Source organism: Prunus dulcis, chromosome 6 (assembly GCF_902201215.1).
Source record: "Prunus dulcis chromosome 6, ALMONDv2, whole genome shotgun sequence".
In the NCBI taxonomy this organism is placed as follows: domain Eukaryota; kingdom Viridiplantae; phylum Streptophyta; class Magnoliopsida; order Rosales; family Rosaceae; genus Prunus; species Prunus dulcis.
Genome location: NC_047655.1, coordinates 5,058,566 through 5,075,833, shown reverse-complemented (window position 1 = coordinate 5,075,833; position 17,268 = coordinate 5,058,566). Strand labels below are relative to the sequence as shown.

The 17,268-nt window shown below is 37.8% G+C and overlaps 4 protein-coding genes across 6 annotated transcripts; 2 read left to right on the top strand and 2 right to left on the bottom strand.

Annotated features, from left to right (window-relative positions):
* Nucleotides 1-4,111: 4,111 nt before the first annotated feature.
* On the top strand, nt 4,112-6,061 carry LOC117632845 (pentatricopeptide repeat-containing protein At3g09040, mitochondrial-like). The gene has a single exon (XM_034366445.1). The coding sequence runs from the start codon at nt 4,300-4,302 to the stop codon at nt 6,028-6,030; it is 1,731 nt and encodes a 576-aa protein (XP_034222336.1). The 5' UTR covers nt 4,112-4,299; the 3' UTR covers nt 6,031-6,061.
* Nucleotides 6,062-6,130: 69 nt separating this feature from the next.
* On the top strand, nt 6,131-8,913 carry LOC117632846 (mucin-5AC). The gene is made up of 4 exons (XM_034366447.1): nt 6,131-6,614; nt 6,846-7,103; nt 7,260-8,243; nt 8,642-8,913. Exons 1-4 carry the CDS (start codon nt 6,503-6,505, stop codon nt 8,683-8,685), a joined length of 1,398 nt encoding a protein of 465 aa, XP_034222338.1. The 5' UTR covers nt 6,131-6,502; the 3' UTR covers nt 8,686-8,913.
* A 494-nt stretch (nt 8,914-9,407) lies between these two features.
* LOC117632849 (ribulose bisphosphate carboxylase/oxygenase activase, chloroplastic-like) lies at nt 9,408-12,443 on the bottom strand. Its single transcript, XM_034366450.1, has 7 exons — nt 12,154-12,443; nt 11,559-11,881; nt 11,363-11,468; nt 11,034-11,119; nt 10,356-10,828; nt 9,844-10,125; nt 9,408-9,670 (listed from the first exon to the last, which is right to left on the bottom strand). The coding sequence occupies exons 1-7, from the start codon at nt 12,196-12,198 to the stop codon at nt 9,558-9,560; spliced, it is 1,428 nt and encodes a 475-aa protein (XP_034222341.1). The 5' UTR covers nt 12,199-12,443; the 3' UTR covers nt 9,408-9,557.
* Nucleotides 12,444-12,972: 529 nt separating this feature from the next.
* Nucleotides 12,973-17,268, bottom strand: LOC117632076 (D-xylose-proton symporter-like 3, chloroplastic). Of its 3 annotated transcripts, XM_034365458.1 has the most exons (15): nt 16,863-17,241; nt 16,663-16,760; nt 16,160-16,238; nt 16,009-16,068; nt 15,825-15,891; nt 15,606-15,730; nt 15,348-15,449; nt 14,879-15,256; nt 14,720-14,767; nt 14,535-14,597; nt 14,340-14,420; nt 14,115-14,213; nt 13,698-13,835; nt 13,383-13,546; nt 12,973-13,209 (listed from the first exon to the last, which is right to left on the bottom strand). In XM_034365458.1, the coding sequence occupies exons 1-14, from the start codon at nt 17,076-17,078 to the stop codon at nt 13,412-13,414; spliced, it is 1,689 nt and encodes a 562-aa protein (XP_034221349.1). In that variant the 5' UTR covers nt 17,079-17,241; the 3' UTR covers nt 12,973-13,209; nt 13,383-13,411. The 3 variants fall into 3 exon arrangements, with proteins under 3 accessions (XP_034221349.1, XP_034221348.1, XP_034221350.1); XM_034365457.1 differs by having other exon boundaries at nt 13,047-13,546; nt 16,863-17,268; XM_034365459.1 differs by lacking the exon at nt 12,973-13,209 and having other exon boundaries at nt 13,239-13,546; nt 16,986-17,240.

The following is a 17,268-nucleotide window of genomic DNA, read 5'->3' as shown; positions in this document are numbered from 1 at the left end:
AATCCCATGGATAATCAATGTGTTTGACAAAGGTAATTTCTGCATTGCATCATATTGCATTCACTAAATTTCTTAAGATTATGACTAGTCATCTTTCTTTTGTATGACTAGTCAACTTTTGCATAAGTAGGATTTCTAACACATTGTTTCCAGCTTGATCCTAACCAACTTTTTGGTCCTATTTTACGAATTTTCTGAGCTGTCATTTGTACTATTCTAACCTAGTAATTTTTAGGTAAAAGCCAAAGAATTCATTATTTGGCAGCCGTCTCTTTTGTGGATAAGTTTTGGAAAGTTTTTTTTAGCAAATTTCTCTTTTTCTTCCTCAAGAGTAAACCATCATATTTTTCATCTTTGAGTTTTCCAAATTGATTTTTCGAAAACTGCATTTGAAATGTGAAATCTGCATCTAGTTAGATCAAACACTCTCTCATATATATCTAGGTCAGATTCAAGATTGATTGCTTCAAGAGTATGGTTTCTTGAAGAGATTTGTCATTTTCTCCTCGATTCCAAATTTTAGTTATGTCTGAGTTTGAGCTGGCTAACTAGTACCATGAGATGAAAGAGTAGAAGAAGAAGTTGTCATTGCCATGAAGGACAAAGCTGCTGGTTTTGCTAAGCTGGAGAAGAAGATTACATAAAGAATGTATAACTCATCTTCCTAAATATATCTAGGATTTCATGAGCTTGCTTGTGTTCCTTTGTAAGAATGTTTTTTGCTTAGTAGATTGCCTGGTCGACTGATGATCCCCAGTTTTTCCCAATGGTGGGTTTCTGGTTTGCATCTTTGTAATTTTCTGGGTTTGTGTTCTTGATTATTGACTAGTCATCGCATGATGTTCATGTATTTCTGGGTTTGTGTTCTTTCAGTTGACTAGTTATCATTATGTGATGTTTGGTGTTTACTTGATTATGATGCCTTCACACATTTTTACCATAGTTGTTCCAAGCACATGGGATGCCTAGATTGACGGGTCCTTTTGAGTGCCTAAGTTGTCATTAGTAATCTTCTAGGCTTGCAGGTACATATTAGTATGATTTGTGTGTGTTCTTGGTTATGGTTATTCTTGGCTAGCAGTTGACTAATCATAAGTATATTTGGTCAAGGTCTTATGTGTGTGAAGATTGTTGTGTTTTGCTTGAGTATTGTTTAAATTTACCCCTCGTCACATAATTACCTATTTCAACGAATGAATTAGAAGTAAGAGTAATGCTACACTTACCGCATTTTTATCCCATATTTCTGTACCACATGATGTGGCATGTCCATATTATGCCACATCAATTAAATCAATGAAGTGTATTTTAATTAAGGCAATTAGAAAAACAAATACGGGAATAAATTATAAAAGAAAAGAAAATATTAAATAATTTTAATTGATGTGGTTGTCCACCTCAACTACCACATACGATGGTATAAAAATGTGGTAAGAGTAGTATTATTCTTAGATGTAATTCAATATCCATGTTTAAGAAAACACATGAAAAGTAGGAATTACAATCATTTCAATATCCATTTTCTATAAGTACACATACTGAATGAAAATCAAATCTAGGACATTGGATATAGGTAAGGTCCGGATTGGTTCACGAGAAAGGAGGCTTGAGAATGAAAAATCAATTGCTTTTCCATGTTTGGTAAGTTCAAACGTAGGAAATGGTTGCCTGACACATGAGAAAGTAAGGGGAAAGTGAAGTCCTCCTCCCCTTTAGGTTTTGTTTTCCTTCTCATGAGAAAGTTTGGAAAAATGAGCTAACATTAAACACACATTTTTCATGACCATTCGATCACCATTAAATATTTAGAATTATAGTATAGCATTAAATGCATTATTTTTTATTTAATTTTATATGGGTATAATTAGAAAATTAAACAAATTTTGTTTTACATTCCTACATAAACCAAACATGTGAAAGAAAATAAAGTGATATTTTCTAGTTACTTTCCAAAAATTGTTTAAGAGATTATTTTCCATCAAATCTTTTTTGCCAACCATACGATGCCTAAATGCTCTTCACTACCAAATAAACATGTTGGCCTTTGGGTGGTATTGTTATTGGTCAAATTGAATTGGGAATTGGAGTGCATTGCAAATTTGGGAACGGGGCGAGATCTACAATGCTGGTTTATCAAATGGGATTTTTGTTAAATGTGAAAGCATGCGGGCTGTAGTCTAGTGGGATTTTGGCTTACATGTTTATTTGTTTTTACTTGTTTGTTTATGTATGTTACTTATTCTTCCAATTCTTTCTTTTGATTTGTACCAAATCAATTGATCTGCGTTTTTATGTAATATTTAGGTTAATTAGTATCCTGTACATCGGATTTTAAAAAAATTACATAAATCTCAAGTCCTTAAAAAAATTTAACTACTATTTATTTCGTTAATGGTGGTAATTTTGGAGAGAAGTTATTTGAATTTTATATTTGTAAAATACTCTTCATATCGTATGGTAAGAAATAAGACCATTTACCTATACTTGTACATGTATTGCATTTATATGTCGACCGACCACTTGCTTAAAGGTAAAGTCTTTTGGGTGTTTGATGTAGAACAGCCCGTAGGTTTAGAGTAAACAGCCCTTAAGGTTAGAGTAAACGCTTGAGCAATAGAATAAAGAAGAAATAAGGGATCGAGGAGAAGAATTAGAGATCGAAGAGACGAGGGAAAGGGAAGGAATCAGAGAGTTTAAAGTAAGAAAATTTATCATTAATCAAGTCTGCCTTAAAAGATCACAAACAACTCTATTTATAGAGGCAAAACCCTTTTTAGTCTAAGAAAAGGAAAAGTAAACTTTAAGAAATAGGAAAGCAAATTAACTAATAAGAGATCCTTTAACAAGAAGGAATCTTTAAGAATTAGGAAAACTAATAATAGGAAAACTAATAAGAGGAAAACTAATCCAACTAGAAGTAGGAAAACTAATAATATGCATTCTGCATCAGTGTTTTTTAAAAGTTTTTATTTTGTTGGAGTGTTTCTTTGAAATTTACATTGGAAAACTTTATACAGGAAGTCTAACATAATATAGTTTTAGGCAAAATCATAATACAAAAACAACATCTCAAAAAAAATAAAATAAAAGTATATGATAAGAAAATCACATTCACAAAAAATAACTAGAAGATGATATTCATAAAAATCCTAGCCCCCATTCTCCCAAAAAACACTCTTAGAGCCTTTTTCACTTTGAGGGGGGAAGAAGCCATTGTTCTTCCCCCTTCTCCCCTCTTCTCTTCATTTTTTCACCTCTTCCCCCATTTTCAGAGACAAAAGGTTTTTCCTATTTGTCTTAGTTTTGTTATGATTTTCATCCAACCATTATAGGCGGTTGCGGCTCAGCGTCGGATCTTCACCTACATTTCGGCGTCGGATCTCCACCACCATCTTTTTTGCAATTTCTTTATGTTTGGAATAAGTTGCAGAGACTCTTTGTGTTCTCTGTGTAGTTTTCATCTCTCATTTTGTGAGAGTTTTTCATCTTTCCTTTGTGAGAGCTTTTCATATTTCCTTTGTGAGAGCTTTTCATATTTCCTTTGTGAGAGCTTTTCATCTCTCATTTGTGAGAGTTTTATTTGTATTGTTATGGCTTAGTTTTATCAAGTTTTATCTTTTTTTTTTATTATTCTAAGTTTGCAATCTTAGTTGGGATGTCTATGCCAGAGTTTCTTCAATCCTGTCTGATCGTTAGTGGAGACACATCAGATTATCTTAATTTTGATATTAGACTGCTCCGTTATTGTAATGGCCCTTTTGTGGCTAGTTTGTATTGGCTCTTTGTGGCTAGTGACTTTTTTGGTTGAATTATGAATGCAATCATATAATTTCTCAAAAAAGAAAAAGAACAAAAGAAGATGATATCCATGTGGGAGTAGAAATTTTTGTTTTCTCATGTTGTCATATTGTTGCATGATATTATTAATTCATGTCTTGCGAGTATGGTACTAATATATATGTACCTGTTATGATATGTGTGAATTAGTAATACTTCTCAATCGTAATCTAAATTTATGGTTTTAAACAACTCATTTTGACAATTGTTTTTTTGTTGGAATCATTTTGACAATTAATAATTTATTTTGCTCATCATATTATAAATCATTTCTCCTTAATTGTTGAACTGATCACAAATTGCATTACACACAAAATGTAGGAACTCGTTTCAGTGCAAAACAAATATGATGAAAAAGAACGCTTTGTCATTCTCATGCTTATCACGGTTCACCTCAAAAATAGCCACAAGCATAGCCCTTGGAGTAGTTTTCTGAGGGTATGACGACTAAAAATCTCCACCATGACGATGATTCAGAAGCTAGCAAAGCCTTTTGGTTTGGAGCTGTTGGCTCAGTTGCAACAAGGAGGGTCTTCACCCACCCCTCAAACCCTCAACAAAATCATATCCTCTTGCGCAACATCGACTTCTTTGGACTTGGGTATTAGGCTTCACGCAGTTGTTATCAAGTTGGGTTTTTGTTCTAATATCTATATATGCAGTGCTCTCGTTGATATGTTTGGAAAATGTGGCTCGTTGGCGAATGCCCAGAAACAGTTTGATGAAATGTCTGACAGAAATGTAGTTACTTGGAATTCTTTGATTTCTGGTTATTTGCAAGCTGAGTTGCCAAAAAGGGCAATTGGGTTGTTCCTGGAGATGTTAAAAGTGGGGGTAGTGCCAACGCCGTTCAGTCTGTCGGGGGCCTTGGTGGGTTGCTCACAATTAGAAGCAGAAGAGCTTGGTGCTCAGGTTCATGGTTTGAGCCTGAAAACAGGGCTTTGCTATAATGTTGTTGTGGGAACAGGATTGATAGATATGTATTCAAAGTGTTGTAGTGTTAATGATTCAAGGCGGGTGTTTAATCAAATGCCAGAAAGGAATGTTATAACTTGGACTTCCATGGTTACTGGCTATGCACAGAATGGACAATCTGATGAGGCGATGATTTTAGCAAGGGAAATGCTGCGGTTGGGTTTGAAACCAAATTATGTAACTTATAATAGTTTGTTGAGCTCATTTTCTAGCCCAGACTTTTGGGATCATTGCAGGCAAATTCATTGCCGGATAATGAAAGAAGGTTTTGAGTTTAACGTGTATATAGTTGTTACCCTTCTGACCATATATTCAGATTGTAGCAATAGCTTGGAGGACTTTCAAAAGCTTTGCTCATGTGTTGCAATATGGGATCAAATCTCATGGAATGCAGTAATTGCTGGTTTTTCTAATATTGGAAGTTGTGAGGAAGCTTTGAAATGTTTCTCTGACATGAGGCAGGCCCGCGTTGCTACAAACTTCTTCACATTTGCTAGCATTTTAAGAGCAGTAGGAACTCTTTCAGACCTTGAAGCGGGAAAAAAAATCCATGCTCTCATTTTCAAGAGTGGGCAAGCTTCAAATTTTTGTGTTCAGAATGGGCTTGTTTCCATGTATGCAAGATGTGGTGCCATCCATGATTCGAAGTGGGTGTTTACTTTGATGAACGAACATGATGTGGTCTCCTGGAATTCATTATTAGCAGGTTATGCTCATCATGGATTTGGATTGGAGACTGTTGAATTGTTTGAACAAATGAGAAGAGCAGGGGTCAAACCAGATAATACCACCTTCCTCATTGTACTAACTGCTTGTAGCCATGTTGGTTTAGTGCACCAAGGACTTATGTATTTCGATTTGATGAGAAATGATGATTTGCTTGAACCCCCCAGAATGGAGCATTATGCTACGGTTGTTGATCTTTTTGGTCGAGCTGGAAATCTTCATGAAGCACAAGCATTCGTTGATAGCATGCCAATAGAGCCAGGACCCTCCGTATACAAAGCTCTACTTAGTGCTTGCAAAGTTCATGGAAATAAGGAAATTGCTCTTCGTTCAGCAAAAAAGCTTCAAGAGCTGTGGCCAAACGACCCTGCAACTTACATACTACTATCAAATGTGTTGGTGACTGGAGGCTGCTGGGATGATGCAGCAGGAGTGAGGAAGCTCATGTATGATAGAGGAATTAGAAAAACTCCTGGTCATAGTTGGATTTGAGTCAACAAAGAGGACAATGGCAAAAACAGTCAACAAAAAGGATATGTTTATGTTTTCAGCTTTTGACAGAAGGAAATCCAATTTTCAATTTCTTTCTTTCATTTTCAATTTCTAAAGAGCCTCAAAAAAGAAAATCCAATTATGATGGAATCAGTTACGCGTTTCTCTTGCAATACCAATACTGTCCCAAGACACAAGGCTAAGGAAGAGGAAGATGGTTGCTCCTGGCCTAGTCAATCGCTATTTCAGGAAATAATCATTACTGAGTTGCAAGCAGCAAGCTAAACTTAGTACCTTCTCTTGCCACGTGTAAAAATGGAGCCCACTAACAAATTAACCAATTGACCTGTGAACCCTGTTCGTTGTCTTGGCAAGAACCCCGGAAGAAAATGCAAGAACCCCATACAAATATCAGAGTTGTCTCAACAACAGAGGCAGCCTAAGGAGACCCTCAATTGTGAATTGCAGATCAATGGCTCAACTCGAACGCGTGCAAAGACATGTCGACTCTGAAACTACTACCACCCATGAGCCAAAAAAACTCACTACCAGTACAAGCCCAACTATGGAAAATTATCTTCGAGGTATCCGATGCCATCTTACTGTAACTTCTTCTCCACCAGTGAACATGGTACAGATATTTGGATTGTAGCAGGGTCGCACCAAGATATGAGAAAATATTAAGTGTAACCGGTTGTATATAGCCATGTGTCGAACATGTCAATCGGCCAAGGCACCATGCCTTGCCAGAACATGTGTCTGAAACTCTTTTCTGATAATTACAAATATTCTTCTAACCCATTTTTCCCGTCCAGGAGGTGAAGCTTTAAAGTCGTCACCAGCATCCTCATCCTCATCATCTCCGCTTGGGTACCATGATCAAGAAGACGATCACGGACACCATCACAAGAAATCTGTTCTCACTAAGGTGAAAGAGAAAGCCAAGAAACTGCGGCACTCACTCAGTCACAAGAAGAAGCATATGGAAGGTGATAACAGCACCCCCATTTTGGGTGCAAGCATGAATGAGCATGAAGACGAAGAACAAGATGCTGAATATCTAGGAGCCCCAAGTAATAATTATTATCTTCAAGATTTTATTATGCATAACATATCTTTTTCTAAATTTTCGCTGCTTGTTTTCCCTTTGGGGAGTAACGCCAACCATTTCTTTGTGGCTTCCAAATCATCCACCGATCCCCGCTTGAATAGTTTCATTTCATTTGCAGTGTATGAATCAGAGCTGGCACCTGAGGGATACAAGGAGACCGCAAAGCTACATCCCAGAGCAGTTCCTGTGATTTCTGAGAAGCATGTTTTGCCAAGTAGTGTCAATCAAGATGCTGAACAAGATAAGGAGAAGCCTCTTAGTCCAAACAAGACAGTAACCGAAACTGCAGCCGTGAAGTCTCTTAGTCCTAACGAGACAGTTACCGAAACTGTGGCCAAGAAGCCTCCTAGTCCTAGCAAGTCAGTAGCTGAAACTGTAAAGCCTCCTAGTCCTAAGAAGACAATAACTGAAACCGTCACTGAGAAGTTAGGACCAGCCTATGCCACAGTATCAGATACAACCCATGCCATTGCCTCAAAGATAGAAGGTCTCACTGTTTCAGCCCCTGCTGCAGTAGCAGATGCAACCCACGCCATTGCCTCAAAGGTAGGTCTCACTGTTGCAGCCCCAACACCTTCAGAAAACAATGAATCCCTGGAAGCTCCTCACACTTCTTTAGCAGTATCAGCTCCAAAAAACTCTTCATCCCAGGCAGCTCAACAAACCTTGGCAGCCTCAGAGGCACTGCAACCTTTGTCAGCCCCAGCAGCTCCACAAGGTGGAAAGCATGCTGGTAGCAGTGACCAAATATGGGATAAGGGTGTTTCTGTGAAGGAGTATTTGGCCCAAAAGTTTGAGCCAGGGGAAGATGAGAGAGCACTGTCAAGAGTGATATCTGATGTAATGAGTCCAAGGACAAGTCCCAGTGGTGAGGTTGGCATGGTGGGAAAGGTGAAAGGGGCTATAACTTCCTTGCTTCGGAACGATGAGTCGCCCAAAACTACTACCTCACAATCAGCCATGATTACATCACCAAGCTTACAACCAGCCATGACCTCATCATCACCTCGCTCACAATCAGCCATGACCTCATCATCGCCACACTCACAATCAGCCAAGGCCTCATCACCTCGCATTCCGGTCTCTACCAATGCATATGAAGGTAACTTCCATGGTATTTCCTTCATTAATCAATTCTACAAAGTGCAAAGTGATAGATTAAGTTATAAGGTTAATGATTCTTTGGCATGTTATGTTGTAAAACCGTTAATCTGGTATCACACATTAAAATAAGAACCCATCTCTGATTAACGGTCCAAATAACATGTCACACTGTCTAGTAAGAACATTTCCCTTAGTTATAAAGTTCGATTGATGAATAAATGGCGATTCAGTTCAAAAATCATATAGATGGACCAAGTATATCTGTGAAGGGCCACGGTCGTCAGGGCCAGCTATAGATTCTATACTTGACACAGTATTAAGTTATATCTTGTAGTTTCTTTTATTTTCTTCTTTTTGAAATGATTTATCCTCATGGAGATCTATTATGCATTGCAGTCGTCGAGGAAGAAAATAAGGGAAGAATACTACAGACTAACTGAAAAGTGGAAAGCAACTGTTGATAAAGAAATAATCCTCTGGGCTTTTGTACAAGTTTCTACGCATCAATAAGTGGTTCCCAAACATCATTTACAATGTTTGTGTAAGCTTTGTATTGTTGCCAATAAACAAATTTTGTAGCTTCAGAAGTTGAAAAGTGTTGATGAAAATAATTTCACAGAAGCTCTGTGAACAATCTTCCATACTAATTTACATATACATTTTTGAAAGTCAGCAATCACATAGGGCACAAGAGATGAAGAGAAAATTTCCCTGATAATCTTAAATTTACAATTCTTCTTGTTTTGGTTTCCGGCTGCATACGATCAAAGGACTTGTTTCCTGTTTGTGTGGCTGGATGATTCGATTTGAACAATTGTACCACTCAAAAATCAAAGCAAAAATATAAATAAAATATATATCACACCCTCTTCTCTTCCTTCCCTTTCCTCTCTTTCTGTATATGTTTGTTGCGTGGGCTCTAGTTAGATTTTTATATTTCATGATTCTAAAACTATAATTTAGATAATGGGTGCAGATAAACAAGTCCGAGGATAATAACAATGGAATTTAGCCGCAAGTTGCTTTTAGCTCAGTAGTCAAGAGCATTTATCCATTCACTTGAGGTTTTAGGTTCCATTCCCCACTTTCCAATATCCATTGTATAAATAAAAACAATGACATTAAGCCTACGAGCCTTATCGAGTGGCATGGGATGAATGGGTGAGAGAGAATAAATAATATAGCATTAATAGCTAATTTAATCATTAAATAAAAACAAGGCATTAATCCCCAATAAAATACAAGTGTATATTATAAAAGAAGATAAGAACCCAGCAAGCAAGCAATATCATTATTTCTTCCAACTCCCCATTTACTCATATTGACAACTACCATTGTCACTCCTAGCTGTTGGGTCAAAGTTTGCAGCTGATCGATCAGTACAGCCTTCAGGGACAGGTACTTTAATTTGTTGGGCTGCCTTGCCTGCATCAAAAAATTTACAGAAAACTTGAACAAACTACTATAGTTCAGATTTGGTAAGGAAAATCTGCCCCAAATTTAAACGAATGAAATTCCGCCACATCACTTGAGATTTAAAAAGTTGGGAAACAAGTTGGTGCCTCTAGGGTGGTTGTGTTAAGACAAAGTGTGCTAACCATAGAATTCTCCTCTCTTAATGGCGTCCTGGTTTGCATCTCCAAGGGCTGCATCACTCAAGTACTTGTCAGCCAGTTGAACTCTCTTCACATTGTCCTGCTCCTGAACCAGCATTTGACCATAGTGAAGGAGCTTCTCCACTGTCATTTTAGGCTGTTCAAAAGTTGGGGGACCTTCTTTTGAGTTCACAAGCTTCTTCCCAATGCCATCTACCCCAACACCTGATACCCACTTCCTCACTTCATCATCGTAAACTCGAGCCCTTAGAGCACCAAAGAAGTCTGCAGTGTGGCATATAACAAGTTAGCATGATCGTATTTTCAACCAAGTCGCTAATTGAGTAATACTATAGGGATCATATTTACAGATAATTCCCAAATTATATGCAAAAGCTACTACAACAGAAGAGTCTCTATGGATTGTTGAAGACCTTTCCTGCTTTATACTGAAAATTCTCATCAAGAAAAGTGTTGTAAAATTCCAAAACACCAAGCTTTTGAGCTATACTTACCAATAGATTGACCAGGGAATGTGTCAACAATCTTAACAACATCATCCGCACTAACATTGTCAGGCTTGAAGATTCCCGTGCAAACCCCAATCCGGTCTTCCCTAGTGGGAGCCCAGTAAAATTTCTCCATACGACCGTCACGAATGAGAGGAGCATACAATGTGGAGAAATCGTTACCGGTGACTATAATGGGGACTCTGGGATTGTCCTCCTTGTTATACATACCAGGAAGCTGCACATTTGTTGGGTTATCAGCAATGTTCATGAGAGTAGCATTCACCATCTGGTTGTTCACAGTGTACTGTGTAGTTCCACCCATCCTACCAGCACCTGCATCAAGATCATTGATGAAGAGGGCACACATTTTTCCTTTCCTGATGATGTCTGCAGCCTCGCGGTACCTTTGTCTGATCAACTTTGCAGGCTCTCCTGCATTCCCACTTTCTAATTCTCCAGCACTCATCATGATAGGGCTGAAATGTAATAACCAGATTATTAAAATTAATTAATGACAGCAAAATGGATGCATGAAATTCTCAACTGGCACTAAGGCTAGTCAAGAATGCAGCTGCATCAAGTGGAACCAAGCAAAGATTTTCGGGTACCATCATATTGCTTAATTTCTATGTGGTTCTCCAAAAAACTTTTATAAAACAAGCTAAACCATCACGAACTCACGTAATTCCCATCTTGGCAAACACAAGCTCACATTGGAACGATTTACCCTGACCTTTGCCTCCCCATATACCAAGAATGAGAGGAACCTGATACAAGTTCAAATAAAATTATCTAAATCAAAACCAACAATCATGAACAAAATTTTACTGATAAAGTTAAGCTAACATTAACAATTGAAGCAACAAAAGTTTCCCAAATTTTAGTCACGCGAGAATGGTATGGCAGACAACATGACAATATCTTACTTCTTATTTGTTAGAAATATATAAATAAGCTTCAAGATGGGCCAAATATGAGATTTACTTTGGTGTTTGGAGCATCATCTGTACCTTAATGTTAGGCAGGCTCATGAAGTTTTTGGTGATATGAACCACAAGCTTGTCCATGAAAGCTGGAGCAATATAAAACCCATCCATGGTGTTGTCATAGTTGTATCTGAAACATAATTCAGAACTCTCTCATAAAAACATTCAGATCTCCAAGCAGCCATAAAAATTGAATGAATTTCTATATTTTCTTGCTTACTCTCGAAGTCCCGTGCTAATGTATTCATACGAGCTCATGACAGCATAGTGAGTCCCAGACCCCTGGGGAGCTTGGAAGACAGAATCAACCAATCCCTTTCCTCTTGTTATGTCTTGTTGGTCATCAGAAATATCATAGGCAAGGCCTCTCCACTTGTCCTCTTTGGTCTGCTTCTCCTCATCACCAATTTCCGCAGTAATTTTTAATTTACCTGCAGATACAATCTTTTGGTAGGGGACTCTAGAGCTGACTTTCTTCAAACTGCTGCCAAAGAAAGCTGAGCTTGGGATTGAGCTTCCAGAACCAGAGCTGTTCAAGCTCATCTGCATCAAATATAGACATCTTTAGGGCCAAGAAACAAGAAAGTTCATCAAACTGAAGTCACCAACTTCATTTCACAGCAGACCCATGTGAAAAATATAACAACTGATCAAAATGCTTGAATTTCAGGCATCACACAGAGAAACAAAAAGGATCCTTTTGGGTGTTCTACAAAAGCTCAAAAAGAAAAACAATATGGAAAACAGTTTGTCAAGTTTTCTGTAACAGGAAAAAAGAAAAAAATGAGAGATGATAAGGCGGGAAAACAAAGTACCGGTGTTCTGTTAACAGTTCCAACACTTGAGACTGTGGCAGCCATGGATCAAAATGGTACTGATAGCTGTGTCAAATTTAATGCAATAAAGCAGCAGATGTAGAGCTCGTTGTATCTGTGGGATTGGTTATAAAAAGCAAGAGCTTTGAGCTCGGGGGTGTAATTGACAAAACATGTGGTGTGGTGATGAATTCCTTAAGGCCACACAAATGGGATTGGCTGACACATGGCTCTCTGTGAACAAAATAGGATAAAATCTGACTTTCCAAACTTGACAAAATACTGGACTGTTGAGGATCAGGTTTTAAGCTTTTCTTCTTTACCTCTTAAAATAGATTGTTTTATCACCCAATTGGTCTTAAAAAAATAATGTATTTAAATTAAAACCTGGAGGGTGTACTGTAAGACATGGAAACAGCTCAGATGAGTTAAGCAACTCTACATGTCATTGGCGTTTTAACAAAGCAGAAAGAGATACTTCAAAGTTTAGAAACTATATAGACAGTTTGTTTCTCTTGCACGAAAATAATGTTCAACGATTAATTCATCATCACCGTTAATCATGTATTTGCAGTGATCTGCGACGACCTGCAGTTAAATCCACCGATGGCCTCGTGTTAGAATGGAGTTTGCTATGCATGCACCACCCTGTTCCTCATCACAGATACTCAGTTACGGGGTTGAGTTCACAAGGTTGCAAGATTATTATCTTCAGTTAAAACGATGTTAATTCACTAAACTTTAATCTTCTGTTTGAATTGCGAGTTTTAAGTATCGATAGTTGAAGAATCTAGCCAAATACAGCATTACTAGTTCATCTCCATGTCACAATGAGTATGTCCTTTTGCTATTAAACTTGATAACTCAGCATCAATTTCCCAAAAGATGCATCAAAGTTTCAATCGTTTTAATAACAGAGAGTCAAATGCTCAATGGCACTGTTCTGTTCCAGGTGTTACGACCAATGTCTAACTAGCAACCGTCCTTTTTCTTGGTTGCATTCCCCTTCCACCACAACGCCATTGCAAGTTTTCTGGCCATACTATAAGCTAAATGCTGTTCCAAATTGAATGTCATGGATCAGCTATCGCTTAACAGTGGAAGAACTCCTTATACTAAAGTGAATGTACATAGTTGTATAACAGATTTACATGAATTTGTGAATATAAGACCTGTCCAGGAGGCACTGAGAAACAAGGTTACAAATACATGTCACGTTGGAAACTTACAATGATAGTTCCGGCAATGGGGTTAGCCCCTATTTCGAGAGTTTGGATTCTATTTCTTCCAAGCTCAAACCTTTGGTTTCCGGGACAAGTAGTACAATGAACAGAAGAGATAGCAAGGCAATAACACCAAAGAGGATGAAAAGGTTTTCTGCTCCTAGCGCCTCCTGCAAAATTAGCAAATGTCAATCAACCACTTCTATACCAGTCAGTTTGAAGCCTTAACTCATGAGACATGAGAAAACCTGCCTCAAATATGAAAGAAAAAGGCTGGCATTATAGTGAGGAAAGGGAAGTGGGGAGGGGGGGTATATATACCTTCAGTGGTGAGAATGCAAATGTCACAATAGCATTTGAAGCAAAGTTAGCAAGAACTGCAAGACTAATCCCTTTTCCTCTTGTGCGAAGCGGGAATATTTCTGACACCATCAGCCAACTTATAGGACCAAATGATATCTGAAATGAAATTTGAACACAAAATTCCATCATGTCAAAACCTCTGCCTTAAACGATAGCAAGAAATACATCAATAACGATAGCAAAACACCGTCCTATTTCTTTTGGAGAAGTTAGAAACAGAGGCTTTCAAGGTGAAGTTAACAGATACTATTTTAAAGTTTTTTAGTTTTTTTATATGAGCAAAACAAGATTCTGGCTCTGTTAGAGTATTCCATTTAAATTATAATGAAGAAGACTGAGCAGTAAATGCCAATAGCCAAAACAAAAAATTGTTACCTGGTAGCAACCAACATAGAGAAGAAGAGAAGCTACAGCAACAAGTGGGAACCCTCCAAGAAATTTGAAGTAAGCAGAAAGGAGAAATAAGGAAAGAGCCTGAGGTGTAAATAGAAGAAAGAAAGATGAAACCCACAAGCCTCTTCTTTATAAACCAACATGTGGCAAAGTACATAATATAAACAAAATTGACTGAGCAAATTGTTGGATAGTTAGGATGCATACAAGTCCACTGACTCCTACAATCAGCAAAGGTCTTCTTCCAAGTTCATCAACTTTCAGGACAGCTATCCCTGTCATCACAAACTACAGGAACATAAAGAAACAAAGAATTTTCAGACCAGAAAGAGAATCTTACATCATAATCGCATCCTGAAATTAAAATAAATAAATAAATAAAAGATCAAATGACATATGCACCTTGAACAATCCAATTACAACTGATACTCTGGTAGCATCAGAGGCAGCAGAGAATCCTGCAGTCTTGAGTAACAATGTAACAAAGAGTGCACACAGTTAGGAAAACTAAAATGAAACAAGGACAAAACAATTTTCGCAGCAGAATAAAATAAATAAATAAAAAACAGAAGTTGATTATCAATTACCTGAAGAATGGGACCTGCATAATATAGGACACTTGGTTGCCCAGTTATCTGCCATGTCAGGTAGTAAATTGGCTTACTTATTCTTTGTACACATGTTTTGGGAATATAAAACAAAAGAAGAAAGATGAATTCAATTCATAGCAGAAAGGAGGAAAATACCTGTTGGAAAAGGACCAAACCCACAGCAATTATGAAGGCTTTCAAATTAGGGCCTTGAAAGACCTCCAACAAACTCCCCTCAGATTCCTGATCTGCATAGGCCGACTTCAAAGAAACATATGTCTCTTCTATTTGCTTTTCAGACACTTTGTCACCAGGAGGACGGCCTCTCAACTTGCTCAAGGCAAGAACGGCTTTTTCTTTGTATTCTTTTACAGACCCTTTACCTTGAGCTGCCCTGAGAAGCAACCAGCGAGGAGATGGCGGGAGAAGCCACATGCCTATTCCCATCAGTAAAGCAATAGGAGCACTTATTCCATACATGTAACGCCACCCCCCAATTGCATTAATCTCAAAGCTTCCCACAAAATAACCCAACTGCAGAAGAGTGCATTTCACATAACATCTCACTTCACTAAGAAAGTGAATGGAAAAAATTAACATTAGAAACATATTAGTTATACAATACCAGAATCCCCAGAACTATGAGGAGCTCCTTCAAAGACACTAGAGTTCCACGAATTTGAGATGGGCACGTTTCAGCAATATAGAGAGGAGCCCCATGCATGGCCTGCCAAAAGATATCTTTTAAAATGTGAATATAGCACGGTCACACACATCATGATATTATTTAACCCTGCCAAAGACAATATTGAGAAGGTTCTGTTTTAATTTTGCTCCTTTTGTTTGATTAGAGCAGTTACAGAAACTGTGCACAGAAGCTTACCATGCCAATACCAAGGCCATATAAAAGACGCCCAAGTAAGAGAACACTAAGGCTCGGAGCATATGCAGTGATCAGACCCCCAAGGAGATAAAGTACTGCTGATATGATAAGTTCCCTCCTCCTGCCTTTATACACCAATTCAAAATTTAGAATAACAAATTATTCATGATCAAGCTCGAAACCTCGTGATAAAGTACATATGCAAAGCAAAGTACAGACCAAGGAAATCAGCAATCGGGTAGACAAGGAGGGAACCAAAAAGAGCTCCATATAGGGAACCACTAACCTGCATCAAAACAATGTAATTTGTGAATTTTGATGAATGCTTGGTGAATTTTGGGAGACAGACCACAGGTTTGCAAATGGAACAGGAGCAAATTGAGTAAGATTCAATAAACCATACCACAAGACCAAGCTGGACAGCTGAAAGATTAAACCAAGCTGTGCCACTAAGCTCAGGTGACTGTGACATACCAAAACATAACAACTTAATCATATTAAATTACTGATCATCAAAACAATTGAAAAACAAACCACTAAAACTGAAGCTATACCTGTAACGAGATGGTAGCTCCAGAAGTAGCACCAATGTCATACCCAAATAGCAAACCTCCCAAAGCTGGAAACAGGAAGCTAGAATCCCAAGAATTTAGTAATTAATTTATGACAGTTAGAGGTCAAGTATCTACATACCAACAGAGTAGAGAGATATTCAAAAGTAAACTTAAGCAAATTGCAATTTGTTAATTCATCTAACCCTGCTTCTTTCATTTGTTTCAAAAAAAAGAAGAACATAAACCTCTTCATCTTTGACAACACAGGGCATTGTTGGCTACAATTCAAAAAGCACTCAACTTGCTTCCATACCAAAAGTAAGCAAGCATACTTCCATTGAAAGCACCCAACTTGTACAATACTTCGAAAATCATACCCCATTACTTACCCAACTCCAAAAGAAATGAAGAATTAAAGCTAAAAAACGATTACCCATTTACTCAAAGCTTGAAAAAAAAAAAAAAAAACTCATATAGATAAAGAAGACTTGATGGAAACGTACGGAATAATCACAGAAACCCAGGAAAAATCCTCCTGTTGGGTTGCTTCAGAAATAAGCGACTGAGCTTCATCCCCGGAAGAATAGTCTGGAGATCCAACCTAAACACCACACAAACAAAAACAAAGATGCAAAATCAATTCCAATACTCAAAAACACAAACAGAAGCAAAAATTTCATAAGGGTTTGGTCAGTTTGTGTGCCTTCACACTGAATCTGAGCCTGGGAGCAGAGAGGTTTGTGAAAGTGCCATAATTGGGCCTGAAACAATCGTTATAAGTTGAACGAAGGGGTGGGGTAAAATGGGCATGAGAGAAAAGGATTACAGGTTTCTTCTTGGGTTGATGATGAAGTGATGAAGAGTGTGTCTTGGTGAGTTTGAGGTTGAACAAAGACCGAGTTGAGGAACTGAAAGCCATTGGGAATTTGCCAAAAGAGGAGAGAAATCAGACGGTTGGTGCTTGGTAGTTGTGGTTCCCGCTCTAATAATATCCCTGTGTTCTTGTGTGACTGTCAGTGAGCTTGTGAGTCTCTCCTTTCGATATTCTGCTTGCCTTTTTGTCTTTGATATTTTCTTTTATCAGTCTTCTCAATAATTCAGCCTATAAA